This window comes from Sturnus vulgaris, chromosome 5 (genome assembly GCF_052056855.1).
Source record: "Sturnus vulgaris isolate bStuVul1 chromosome 5, bStuVul1.hap1, whole genome shotgun sequence".
Lineage (NCBI taxonomy): Eukaryota > Metazoa > Chordata > Aves > Passeriformes > Sturnidae > Sturnus > Sturnus vulgaris.
This window is the reverse complement of record NC_142247.1, coordinates 47,320,354-47,334,499: the sequence shown is the minus strand read 5'-3', so window position 1 is coordinate 47,334,499 and position 14,146 is coordinate 47,320,354. Positions and strand designations below refer to the sequence as shown.

General features: G+C 45.8%; 1 protein-coding gene across 3 annotated transcripts in view; it reads right to left on the bottom strand.

The window, feature by feature from the left end:
• LOC106856333 (cyclic AMP-responsive element-binding protein 3-like protein 2) overlaps positions 1-7,212 on the bottom strand; it is a 69,261-nt gene extending 62,049 nt beyond the window's left edge. The window contains exon 1 of one of the 3 annotated variants that reach the window (XM_088165678.1): positions 6,990-7,212. In XM_088165678.1, coding sequence (XP_088021804.1) covers positions 6,990-7,100 — 111 coding nt within the window. In that variant the 5' untranslated portion in view covers positions 7,101-7,212. The remainder of the gene's footprint in view (positions 1-6,989) is intronic. The other 2 variants (XM_088165676.1, XM_088165679.1) reach the window with 2 other exon arrangements.
• Positions 7,213-14,146: the final 6,934 nt, after the last annotated feature.

The window sequence follows — 14,146 nt, the reverse complement described above, 5'->3', positions numbered from 1 at the left end:
GTAGAGTATGTTTATCCTTCCTGCACAGTTTTAGCACTCAACTCAATCCAGTAACTTTCTTTTCTGCAGTTGTGATCTACGTCTGATAGCTCACAGACAGCAAGAATGAGGAAAAAGTCCCCGCTCTGAAAAGCTCAGCATCTCAGACTTAATGTGCAGCTCAGCTATGCCTTGTTAAACCCCACCGTTTTTCACCTGTCTTCTCTACTGCCTATCACTTACTTCAGGGAGGTGAAAGGGCAACATACTTTCCAACAAAATGGTGCCCCTAAGCCAAGCTTATTCTTTGCATGCCACTCCTTTCACTTTTATGAAAGAAAAATAATTTAGCATCCAAGGCAGCCTCCACTTTTCACCAGCACTTGACATCATGGAAGAGTGGTGGGGCCATGGACCAATCCTACATCAGTGCTTCCTTGAACATCAGGTCTGTCTGTTTTTCTGCTATGTACCCACATCCTTCTCAAGCAACCCTTTTTCCTAATGACCCTTGAACAAATACCTCTTTCCAGGCAAACCCTTTTATTTCCAGTGACATCCAAATAATTGCCTACTGGTACCAAATAAATACACACATGCATATCAGGTTTGCATCTAAGCACAACTCATAAATCTACTCTGACTATTCCCACTGCACATTCCTTTAGCTCAAAATGCATTTCCACTACCCTCTCCCCAGCAAAATATTCCTACCTGCCCTTTCATGTCAGCATCATCTGGCTGCTCCAGGGCAAGCTGTGTCAGGGAACTGATATGCCTGAAAGCTAATTTCTGACAAAAAAAAGTCCTTTTAAAACTGGATGAGCTCCCAGGTAGCTGCCACAACAGCCTGTGGTTACATCCAGGTGCAGAACTGCACTGTCAGGTCTTGTCACCCACAAAAAAAACACAGCCAGAAGGCATCTCCATAACTCAGAGATGAATAGGGAGCAACAGCACAAAAGAATGTGCCCTCTTGAAAACACAGACCATAAGCTCTACTGTCAAAGCACCCCTCAGGTACCCACCAGAAACCTATTTCTCTTGGAAAAAGGCAAGATGCTGTAGAGAATCAGAGGAGTTAAAGGGGGGACTTTGTAAGCTCAGGGTCGGCAGCCAAGACAGCCTGGGACAAATGCCACTGGGCCAACTCAGACACTCTATGCCTGATAGCAGTGTCACCTATCGTAATTGCTATCATACGCTAGCAGGTAATTGCTAACGTCTCACCCACAAAATGGAAGTTTAAACCAAGTATTATGAAGTGACTGGAAAACAGCTGTTGGGAATGCATGGAGGAAGGTGTACAGACAGCAGTAAGGACAACAAGGCCTGATAACCAACATTTGGATACAAAAAAACCACAAAAAAGCAGCACCTATCTGCAAATGCAAAGCCAGCAAGAAAACCTGCCCACTCAGAGACAGGGGGCTACTTTCCAAGGACTGTGTCTTCAGACTAACCAGGTATCTCAGAGGGACCTTGTTAGATGAGGGACCAAAAAAAAAAATGAACCCACAGTGACACAGAACTCTCAGCTCTTTGGAGGGAGGAGTAGCCAGCAAGGCACAGCACACACTGGCCTCCTCTACAGATAGAGATAATCCTAAATAAGTGAAACTGCCTTAATAAAAAACTGGTCCCCATCCCACGACAAGGGAAACTCACTTATCCCTAGCTAAGAAGAGACTCTTCACATTACAAACAAAGACCTGCAAAGAGCACAAGTTCCCACCAGTTCTGTAGATAAGTTAAACAACTCCAGACACAGGAAAGCCCTGTCTGGTAACACCATAAGTGAAATTCCTTTACCCCTGCTATCGTGCACAACCTGTTCTATGTGTAAGGACTGGCTTACCAAATGAAACATTTACAGAGGATGGTGCACATCAGTCATGTCAATTAGAAAAAATAATAAATAGTGGGTTTTTTAATTATGCTGGCTCATTCTTATCTACCACACTTCAAAGTCAGTCCCACAACAGACGAACAATTTTCCAGCTCTGGTCTTCACTGCAGATCAAGGACTACACTATAGAGTTACAGCCAGCAACTCAATACTCTCATTTTTCTGATTTTAACTGTCAGAAAACAGCAGGGTAAAGTTTAAAGGTCTCCTACTTGTGTTTATCTCAGCTTTTAGAGGACCTGTATATCAGGTAGGCCCATTACAAGTACGCGACATGTCTCTTGGCAAACTGGAACAGTTTTCTTATTTAAATTTGGGAAGAAAATTAGGAGGATAGATTGTTTTCAGTGCAAACTCACTGTGTACAACTAATTTTGCTATTCAGCAGTTGTGATGTAGACTTTTTTATTGATATGGAAAGTCATTGACAAAATTTAACACTACTGCTTTGTATCAGCTCTGTACTCTGTATTTGAAAATCTCACTTTCTCCTTTCCCCTCTTTACTGCAATTTTGGAAAAATCTTTGCAAGTACTAACTCTACAAATATTTTACATAAAGTCTACAAGTGTATAGAGAAGAAAGAATGAGAGATTTCAGCTTTACGGTTTATGGGCACCAGACTAAATCCCATGTGCAAATAAATGAAGTAGCTCTCCTCCTACCAAAATGAAACAAAAATTGGATCCAACTTTACTGACACTGGAGAGCTACAGGCAGCCATCACACAGTAAGATAGAGCCAGCTCCACATCCACACCCGTGGCAGTAACTGCAGCTTTAAATTAAATACACACAGACTGTAAAAATCAAGCACTGTCATCCATTAAAATAACGGCTGCCGTGCTCCAAGGGTTCCAGGCACTCCCTGGCAGCTCATCCAGAGGCAGCTTCCCTGCAGAAGTCATTAGAAACACCAAGTAGCAGCAACCCTCGTTTTTGAGGCAGAAAAAATGAGTCACCAGGCAAGCGCTGCTGAGGTTCAGAGGGTTGTAATGGGAAGGAAATTTTCCAAGCTCATCTTAGATGACAATCACAGCCCTGGCAACTAACCTTCACCTTTGGTTTTGCTTTCACAGGGAGACAGAAACTTGGTAGCTGCAGCCTAGGAAGCCTTCTCCACTCATTCCAACCTACACTGCACCACTGTCCCAGGGCTGAGCTGTCCACAGCATGTCCACAGTGACATGGAAACAGGATCACAGGGCTCAAACACCACTCAGACAACAGCAGCAGCCATGTGACATTTCACTAATTCCAATTTTTTCATGAGTTCTAAGTTCAACGAATAAACCATTTGGGCTACTTGGCATTTGAAGTTACCTTCCAGTTAACCAATCATCCAGACACCCAGGACATGACATCTAGGAATTTAGTCCTGCTGTCCACCCATACCTGTAGGCCACCTACAGTTCTACATGTGCCATGCCAAGATCACATCTATGCTTGCATTCGCCTGCATTTTGCCACCATCTGGAAGCAGCAGCCAATGTGTTAAAATAGCCATGAAAATGAGGGGAGGGGGGAATAAAACTGCCCCCTCAGCATTACATAAGGAGGTTTTAAATGTCAAAGGCTCTGATGAACCACCTGCCTTCCAGCCTCCATCCAGCAATGGGACAGGTAGTTGGCATTCCATGCCGTGTTTGTCAGACTTGTCCATCTGCATCAAATCTGGCACTTGTCACAGAAGACACGGTCCCAGCTGGGCCATGTCCAACCACAGATCAATTCCAGCAAAGCCCCATGGCCGACAGCAGAGCTCTCCCACTTCAAGCCCACCTGTGTGTTATGGAAAGTAACAGCAGCAGCAAGAAGCTGGAGATTTTGCCACCTGGCCACGCTCCTGCTCCCCTTGGGCAGTGGCAGGTGTTGTGCTTCCCTTCTCTTCGACCACCAGGAAAAAGCACAGAGTAATTATTATTATTATTAGTGTTACTATTATAACACTGCCTTACACAGTGTCAGCACATGGCACTACCAACACAGTCATAACAAGCTATAACACAGATTATGTTATATAATGCAGACACGTGACACATACCATGAACACGCTTTTGGGAACCCTTTCAGCCTTTGCTTCTATGGGAAACTTAACCACTCTGGAAAAACAACTGCTATAAAGCTGTCTGACATCCAGGTGATCACTGTGAGGACTTTAACGAGACACCTCCAGGACTGCTGCCTGTCAATAGCAAAGCTGAGCTACTCCAGGCCCCACCTTCTCCAGGTTCAGCCCATGATACCACTGATAGCACCAGTAAGGTGAGAAAACAGCTCCTCACACAGCTACAGGCAATGGTGAAATCATCAGCTGTTAAAAAGCAATGTAAATCCCCAGGAGGTTGGATTTCAGCCCTGGTAATTAAGGCAGGCTGGAACAGTTTAAAACAGAGGTCAAGTTTTTAAGTGTATGCATACTTTCACATTTGTCTGCTAGCGTCAAAACAACAGGAGCCAGGAACAACCTTTTTGGTCACAGAAAAGTTAAAATTTAACTCAAAATATATAAAAGGCAGTTGGCACAGAATTCTCACCCTCACCAGACCACACAGATCTGACTGTGGAATCTGATGCTTTTTCCTGCTTGTGAGCTCTCCCCACAGTTATCATCATGTTCTCCCTCCTCCCCCTGCAGTCCAGCTCAGGCTCCCAGGGCTGCATAACTGTCCCAGAGACCTTTCCCAAGCCCACGGTTTCCTTGGATACAGATCTGCATATCCAACTAAGGGGCACCTCGCGAGTGTGTGAAGACCAGAAAATGCTGTAGGACACTGCTCCCTGGCTGTGAGGGTGACTGACAGCACAGGGCATGGGGATTCCTGCAGAGAGAGCAGGGTCTCCTCATCATCCCAGTCTTTCCAGAAAAACCCTTCAGTAATTTACAAACAGCAGAGTAACTGGGTCAAACCAGTCCTCCCAGACAGAAAGTCCAGGAAAAGAACAGATGTTTTGTCCAGAGAGCTTGTTTGTTTGGGGTTTTTCAAATGATTCTATGAAGTTTTGGCCAGAGGTAAAATAGAGACCTTGTGTTTCATAGTATCAAGCACAGTATTTTCCTCCACATGGCAGGGCACATTGGCAAAAGAAAACGTTCAACAGGAAGAAGTTCTCTCACTCTAAAGAACGTTAATTTCATAAACGTTCTTTTCTTCTTTAAAGACTGCAATACTTCACTACACCTATTTTATAGCATTTAGTTGGCCTTTTTTTCCTGAAACTCCTTTCAAAATCCCAAGAACAACCAAAAGGAGAAATTGTCTTCACACTTTTTGTTTGGCTTCAAGAGGGTCTCTGAAGACATTTTAAACTCATAAAAAGACCCAATCAGCAAGACAGCAAACACAAACAAATCAATGTCAGTGTTACTCCAAACAAAGGTCATCACAGCCCAAGATTTTGCACATCCAGCTATGCACTGCCCCTTACAAAATGCTCATCATCGCAGCATTTGAAGCTGAAAATCCCCAATAAAACTTGTAAACAGAAAAGAGAAAGGCATCCCATTTCCATTCACCAAACAGGATGTTTTCTTTATCAAGACACACTTAATCTCAATTCTCAGGCTCCTTGAAACAGGACAGAAAAGACACATATCCACGTCACTGCAGCCACAAGTTCTAACCCAAGTGTAAGCTCTCCTTCAAGGCACTAATTAAGATATGAAAACACTGAGTAAGGAAACAAAAGTTAAGAGTGGCGACTCCATTCTCATCACAAAGATCCAAACAGAGCAAGAAGTATGCCAGCACAACTGTAAAATCTGAAGGGGAGCACTCTCCAAATAGCCTCTCATTCAAAACATTCTTGTTGATAAAAGAGAAAAAAAACACAAGAAAACAGCTGTTTGAAGAAAGAGCTTCCCATTGTTAAGTTTCCTGCTGGCTCTTTTAAAAACCCAAGCCACCATGACATGATTGCTTTTCCTCGGATCTACCAAAAGACACACGTTGTGCAAGACTTTCAAAGACAAAGAAACCAAACACTGTTTAAAGACCATCACGCATGCAGCGGGCTCACTTCCTGCTGGAATGAGGCTTGGAGCTTGTGACAAGATACGATCCCGGATCAGTAAGACTACCACATACCACACACAAACAAATAAGGTTTTCCTTGTTTGCCTTAAAAGACTAACACCAAGATCAGCACAGAGGAAGTGGCTGTGGGGTCACCACTGCTCCCATGAAGTGCTGGCTGCCTCACTCCGGGGCTGTATTTGCACATCACCCTCTTGGGTGCTAGGAAGCAACGCGGAGCATGTGGCAGCCTCTGCCAAACGCCATCCCTCGGGCACTGCCACATCCCAGTGACCACCACCACGTTCCTCTAGCTCTCCACCCAAGCACACGTTCGACAACCACAGCAGCGGGCTGGAGGAGTCTTCTGTGCTGCTGTCCCAATGTGCTCTGGCACACTTCCACTCGGGATTTACATCTACCGGGGTTTCCAGAGGTGTATTGCTGTGCTTGCGAGAAGTCTCCTGAGTAACAGTGAGCCAGCAGAACAGAGATAACAAGACACATTTCCTCGGAACTATCCTAACTATGCGTTTTGCCCAAGCCAAACTATGGGGATTCCAGCCAAAAAACAAACAACAAAAATATCGAAACTTGTGTCACTTCCTTCCTGCGCTTGGGGAGCGGGACGGAGCCGGGACAGTCTCGTCTTGAAGAAGACGACGCGGCCGGCGACTCCTGAGTGGTCGTCCGGGAGAAGCGGCAACGCCGAGGGCATAGAGGAAGCCCCGGCCGGGCGGGGGTAAACGGCGACGGATGGAGCGAGAGCTGCGGAACCCCGATTACCGGGAGCCGCCGCCAGGCTCGGACGGGAGGGAGTTAAGACCCGCCGGCTCACAAGGGACTCTAAGGCTTACCCGAGGACACCTCGGCCCTGGGGCGAGCAGCGCCAGAAGGGCGGCAGTGAGGGCGAGGGGCGTTGTTGGCGCCGACCCTGGCGCCCGCTGGGACACCTCCGCCCACGGGGAGCCCGAGGAACCCTGCCACGGCCCCCAAAAAGCGGCCGCCCACGGCAGCGTCCCAGCCATCCCGCCTCCGGCCTCCTGGCACTGCCGGGAGCCGCCGCCCGCCCCCGCCGCTCCTCACCGTGCGGCTTAGCAGAGTGTCGGGGTCTGCGGGCTCGCACAGCTCGCTCAGCTTGCGGTCCCAGTGCAGCAGCAGCGGCGGCTGCTCCCCGCCGCTCTCGCACACCTCCATAGCCGCCGCAGGCACCCGCACTGGCTGGTCGATCTGTCCGTCCGCCGCCCCGCTGCCGGCCCCTGCCCCGGGCCGCGGAGCCGCGCTTTCGCCCCCACCCCGGCGCGTTGCCACAGCCGGCGGCAGCGCACGGGCGTCAGCCAGACGAGTCACCCCCGCCCGGCCACGCTCCGCCCGGCCACGCTCCTGACGCTCCGCCCGCCAATCGCGAGCGAGTAGCGCCGGGCGCGGGCCAATGGGCGCGTGGACCCCGAGCGGCCGCGCTGCCATGAATGGGGGTGTGGCGCGCGCTGCTAATGGCGCGGCGGAGCGGGAGGCGCGGCAGCCAATGGGGCAGCGACAAGACTGCGGCCGGCGTGCGCCGCCCCGCCCCGGCCTCAGGGAGGGGACCCGCGGCGGCCCCGGCACTGCGGCTGGCTTGGCAGGCTGGGGAGAGACGGGCCGGGGACAGCACGGCCCAGGGTGCCTGTTCAGTGAAGACAGTGAACGCACCCTGTGAAAACCAGAACTTCACAGCTCTGAGTAGCCCCACTGAGGACGCTGGTGCTTGCTCCATCGGTCCCAGAGCGCTCATCAACTGGCGGTAAAAATAATCCTAGGCAACGGGAAATGATGGTATTTTAAGACTTGTGTTCTTGCCAAGCCGGAGCAACACTGACATTCCATTGTTCTTTAAAAGTGAAAAGGTGCCAAATATTTAAGATTCAAAAAGCTGGGCATTCCTCAGTGCTTTTCTGCAGCTCCCGGAACTCAGGCACGGCCGGGTGCTGTGGGGTCAGCTCAGCACTGATTGACATTTTCAGGCTGGAAATGTGTGCAGGACCCAGAATTGGACTTCCTGGCATGTCTCTCGCTCCTAGACTTCCTTTTAGACATCACCTCTTGTGGCAGCCACTTTTATCCACTCGCAGAGCCAGCGCCTGTGCAGCACGAGGCATCCAGTCGTCCCTCAGTAGAGCCCAGACCAACCCTCTGAGGAAAACAAAGCCAGAAGGATTGCCCAGCACCTAATAGGCACAACAGCAACAAAATATAGGGAAAATTATGGTGATTTCACCAGGTTTGTTCCTTTAAAATTTATTAAACTGCTGGAGTTTAATTAGGAAAAAAAAAAAGTGTAACAGAAGTTAACACTACCAAAGATCTCCTGCAAAGATTAGTTATTTTAAGTTTGTTGTTGTGAAAGAAGCCAGTTTGATATTTGCCTTCAGCAGCACAGAAAACATCTGAAGCCAAACCTAAAGCCAAATTACCAGTGCTTGAATTGCTACCTTCCACTTTGGCAAGCCCAAGCAGAGATACAAGTTTCTTGAGTCCTGACACTGCCAGGCACTGTTATCAAAGCTATTCCATTGTGCCAGTCCAGGGATGCCGACTGTGAAATTTGTAAAGGTCAGTTCCTTATTCAGGAACCTCCGTGTTTTAATTGGATTTGTTCTTACTTTTAAAGCTTTTGTGGCTTTGTGGCAAAAGGCTCTCCATCACCCTGCTGGCTGAGACTAACCTTCTAAAATCACTGCTGTGACCAGATAATTGCTTGGGACTGGGGCACTAAATGAATGCTTTGCCCATATGAGAAGTCTAAAGGAAGACCCATGTTTGCCTTGTAAACCAGCAAAATGAAAGTCACCTTAGAAGAAGGTGCTCTTGACTGGGTGAGTGCAGCTTCCTTTGCTGAGCAAGGGGCTCCCAAGGACTGGTATTTGACCAGGAGTACTGGGCTGAACTTGCTCACCCTAACACATTACTCCGGCAGAAATATTTATTTAAGGAAGAAGTTGCACAGACACATACTTCTGTCATTCTCCCTTGTGTAAAGCACTCATACAAAATTAGGCACCCTGGGTAAACAGCACACTGCTTTTCTCAGTGGTTCCCACTATTCCTGCACCATATAAAGTTGTGTCCCTCTCCCCTCTGCACTTCCCCAGGAGCTCTCTCTTTGTCATTGGTACTGAGGCACAGTTGCTGCTGTGGGACACAGAGCTGCTGAGAATTCATAAGTATGCTGGAAGATTTCTTTTGACCACAGAAATATTTTGATGCACAAAACTATCCATTTCTGTAACATAAACATAAACATGAACATAAACATAAGTAACTGGGCATCCTGCCCAGTTACTGACACATTATTAAAATTAGTGTTCAAGGCTACATGTAAATTTTGAGCTTCAACATCTCTGAAACCGTTACCCAAGACTTTGTAAATAAATGTGACCAATTTGCTTTGCATGGTGGCAGCCAACAGCATAGAGACCTGATATGTCTGTGCTGCAGCACCAGTTCTTCTTGGGAAAGGAAATCTGAAATAGCAAAGTTCTTCTAGAGACTGGCAGCACATAGAAGGCACCAAGGAGGAAGAGACAAAAGTGGAGGAAAGTAATCCTTTCCAGAGAATATTAATTATTCAGTGTGCTGATACAACACGTGGGACAGCAGTCTAATGTGTCACATGTTGCTGCCCACAGACTGACACTACATCAGAAAACAGGCACTGGGGAAAGCACCTTAAAACCAACAAGAACATGATACAGACACAGCTCTCCTAACTTTATCCCATACTCCCTGGAGATTTAAATGTTAGATTTCAATAGTTACCAGCCTGCTGAAAATCAAGGCTGTTTCTCCACACTTCATTACTTTTCTCTTAAAACAGCTATAATAGTATTTTGAAGTTCCAACTCAAGTAATTCTGAGAGCATTTTTAATTTCTTCTTTTGTATAAGACACTTTCCTCACCCTACTTTTCTGAAGCGGGTTTGAACTCGCTCTGTAGCACAGGGGGAGAGTGCAAAAATTGACCAAAAATCTACAAGAATATAAAAGGATGAGGAGTTATTGTCTGCACATACAGAGAAGAGGAGAGCTCACCTTTTGTTTGCTGAGAATTCTGTTCCTTTCTGCAAGGAGCCAAAAGCCCACGCAGAAAATACACATAGAAAACCTACAGAGAAAACCAAACCAGCTAAGAAAGAGGAGGCTGCTAAGGCAGAACTCCAAACAAACACTACTTACTTAAAATATCAAAGAACAAAGCAAGCAACAATACAAAGCCTGGCAAAGGAAAGGTGTTCTCTTTCTCCTTTCAGGTCTGGGTTACAGAAGCCACAATTTCTGCGACCACATCATTACTCAGTTCTCAATCAGGTCAGCTGCACAAAGGTTCATTAAATATTTACAGGTGACATTTTTCTGACTTGTGACAACCAGGATCAAGATAACCATCCATTTTGTACAGCCGTTCTGTTCAAATCGGTTTGAGAAACCAAACAGCAAGGAAAGAACAAGCAGCAACAGAGCCCACAGGATGAAAAGTGCCAGGTTTCTGACCAGCTACCAATAAAAATCTTATCCCTTGAAAGCAACAGAAAACAGCCACAGCTAGAGATTACTTCAACAAATTCAGAACCACAAATTTCAGGTCTAAGAATATACAGAATAAACGAGAAGTCAATTTCTAATCACGGTAGTTATTGGAGATTTTTGTGAAATGGCCAGATATGGTAACGAGCTGAATTTTTATGTGGGACTAAGCAACAAGCAGAAGAAAGAAATCTCACACACACTGACACACGTTGCCCACAAGAGGATATCTCAGGAGAAACCCTGTGAAACTTACTTCTTTGGGTGTTGTGCAAAGACTTTACTTGCACTACCCAGTATCTGGCAATGCACTAACAAAGTAAATTTCATGTGTAAATGAGATTTAAATCACACTGCTGTGCTGAGAAGCTCACCATTGCCAAGATAAACAGACACCAAGTCTTAATTTGTACATTCAGGCACTCTCAACTACTCGGCAGAAAGGCTTCTACCACAGAAATTTTGGAGTTAAAAATAGAAGGTGAGCTTCTGAATAGTAAAGTTTTCTTCCCACAATCCTGGCATTTTATTCCTTTTCTAACACATGAAAAAAAGTGGGACAGCCAGCCCTGAAGAGATCCTGTTACTAAACCCACATAATTGGTACACTCACAGAAGTACAGTCTCCCTTTACCGGAACCTTTGCTCTTGTACCCAGGGGCTTCTCTAAGCTCTGATTCAGCTTTCCTGCCTTTGCAATTCCTTCCCCTCTGGAAGGGTTTCACCAGGCCCCACAAGCACGGCTGGTCTTGAACTGAAGTGTTACCTGTAATTGGGAACACGGACACAGTGCCCCAACCCCACAGAGCACAGAGGATAATGAGAGAGCTATTTTGGTGAAGTGGGACTTGAATTCTTTGGCTGAAGCACCTTTTCCTACTTCTTCATGCCTCATAATTTCTGTGGACAGAGCAATTTCTGAAGATTAATGAGAATCTCTTCCTTCTTTGCTGTGTGACACAAGCACAATGCTGTGGTGTCTTCCTCAAACCAGCCACAAAAACAAGCAGAGGAGAAGCGTGTTTTCTACACATTACAGCAGGCTGACAGAAATAACTGGGTGCCAGGGAGCTGCCTTACAGACCAGACTAGCTCTGCCTCAGAGCTGTTCAGAAAGGCTCCAAATACTTGGTGAACATGCTGATATTTTAAAAAGAAGTCACCCATATTTATCTTTTCCAATTATCTCCATAAATACATAAAATAAATTCCTTGTTAAGGTCAAACATTTCTGAATATCCTGGTTGATACAGATTTGCCTCATCAGGTTTACACAAGATGTTAACACAGACAAGAAAAAGCAGAATGCCATTTTCCAGGGGACACTGTCAGAAAACACTCATTGCCTAGTTATAAACAAGGAATCACTGTATTTCACTCACATGGTACCATTCCCATTCCATTTCCAAGTACCTATCCATAAAAAAAACCAGATGCTACAGGAATGCTGATTTCACACAGGATTTTCTCATAAATGAAATTACTTAGTTACAGATTAACTTTGCCCCAGCACAGCAGAGCAGACATAAGAGATGAACACACAACAAGCCTTTGCCACTGGTTATTTTTGCTGTAACTAAGGCAATGCAGAGTCATTTGGGAAGGCCTATCCTACTGCCAAGCTGTGCTGAACATTCAGCACCCTCCTTCCAGTGCGTGCTCAAAGTCAGTGTGTGTTGTCTTTGTAGCAGGTCAACCTTTGAAAGTGTACTAGCTACTTTAAATAGAACTGGAAGGGCAAGAAAACTCAAAGTTCTTGAGCAAATATTTTTCCTTGCTGGCACCATTTTCTAATATCTTGTGCTAGCTCTGCTAGCACGACTTGAGCCAGGGGCAGAGATTAGCAGGAGTCATGCAGCAGTTGCAGAGAGTTCTGGCAGTTCTGGCCACTCCAGGGTGGTGGTGAAGGGAAGCCTTGCTGCTACTTCTGCTCTGAGTCTGGAGTGGAAAGGCAGCTCTGAGGCTCCAAAACAGACACTGCCATGAGCTCCACCACCACAGCAGAGTGCAAACGAGGTGACCACTGAATGAACAGAAGCTCAGCATATTAGCTCAAGGCCTCCTAGCAGAAAGTTCAAAACAAACCCCAGCTTTTGGTAAACAGGAAAAATTGGTGTGGACCAAGCTCAAATTGTACTTGGATCAGTACTGTGCAAGAGCACCATCACAATTCTCACAGCAGTACAACAGGCTCAGATTAAACAAGTAGTCAAAAGAATTAAAGTCAGGACTTTCTGTTTAAAAAGACAATCTCCTGTGGATAACAACCTACTTAAGTAGCCAAGCTTTTGCAATACATACAACACCCCAGTATGCCCCAGTGACAGGGGCTCAGATACTTGTTAAAGCTTTAACATCAACCAGGAATAGCTGCTGAATTGAAAGAATTGAAGTTTTTGTTAGTACAGACAATGTTCACAGGGCATTAAAAAAAACCACAATTCTGTAGGGGAAAGAGCTGCAAAGGCTATTAACTTGTTCTGCACTGTGCTCAGAGAGAGATGAGATACAAAATCCCACCAGCTCTGGAGGCAGGAAATTGTCACCTCTAATATTTTGGTTTCCCTCTCACCTTCTCCGTGTAGTAGAATTAAACACCTTTTAGTTGAGCAACTTCTTACCAATAATACAATCATTCTCACTCTGTCAACAAAACGGTGAAACAAGCACCACTCCCATACTAAGAATCCTGAACCTGCAATATTTTTTATGGGACTCCCCAACGGCACAGCCAAGGCAATCGCTCTTCCAGCTCCTCCTGATGGCAAACCATGAGCACAGCACCCTAACGAGGGAGTGGATGGGAGTGCTGATATAATCCTACGCCAAATACCACAAAAAACAAAACCTAAGCAGGGTTTGGTGAAAAACAATACCTAGGATCAGCAGAGGGGCAGATGCAAACGCACAGGAGACCTCCTCTGGGTCTGTGACAGAAATCTCCAGCTGAGCACTAGTCAAGACCAATGGTTCTGCTTTAAACTTACTGTCCAACTGGCTTAGTGAAGGAAAAACAGGGAATGACAGTTATAGAACAGAGGAGGGATGTCAACAGTGAGAGGGGATCAGGCTGACAGTCCCAGCAGACACAAGAGAGATTAAGGCAGCCAAGGACAGAATGTTTGAAAACAGCTGAAGATGCCGTGAGTGACTCCTATTTATATATTCATCAGCTCAAGAATTGATACAGCTGCCTGGGGTACCTTTCCTTTTAAGAACAAAAAAAAGAAAGGAGTCCAAAAGATCATAACAGAAGGAAAGTACATGGGAAGACAGAACACACAGATGCACTCTCTAGGTAACAAACATTACATTTATTTCTTAGAGAAACTACAGCAATATACATGATTACAGAATTATGAAGCACTGAAAAACCAGAGGCATGAAATGGTCTGGATCCAAGCACTGACGACATCACACCTTGTCTCTCATTGAGCCATCACTCAGAAAAATCGCATTATCTGAAAAGAAATGAAGAAAATTAATCTTGAGCATTGTTTTGCCTTGTTGCAAGCCTTCACACCATGAATCTCAGGTATTTGTGTTAAAATAGTTTGCTAAGATGTGGATTTTGGAACAGAATAATAGTTCATAAAACAAAACAGGGTTTTTTCTCTATGTCCCCTGAAAGCAGACAATTCAAGGTGATCATATGTACTGTGAAACAAGTGTGCTAAAGCTGA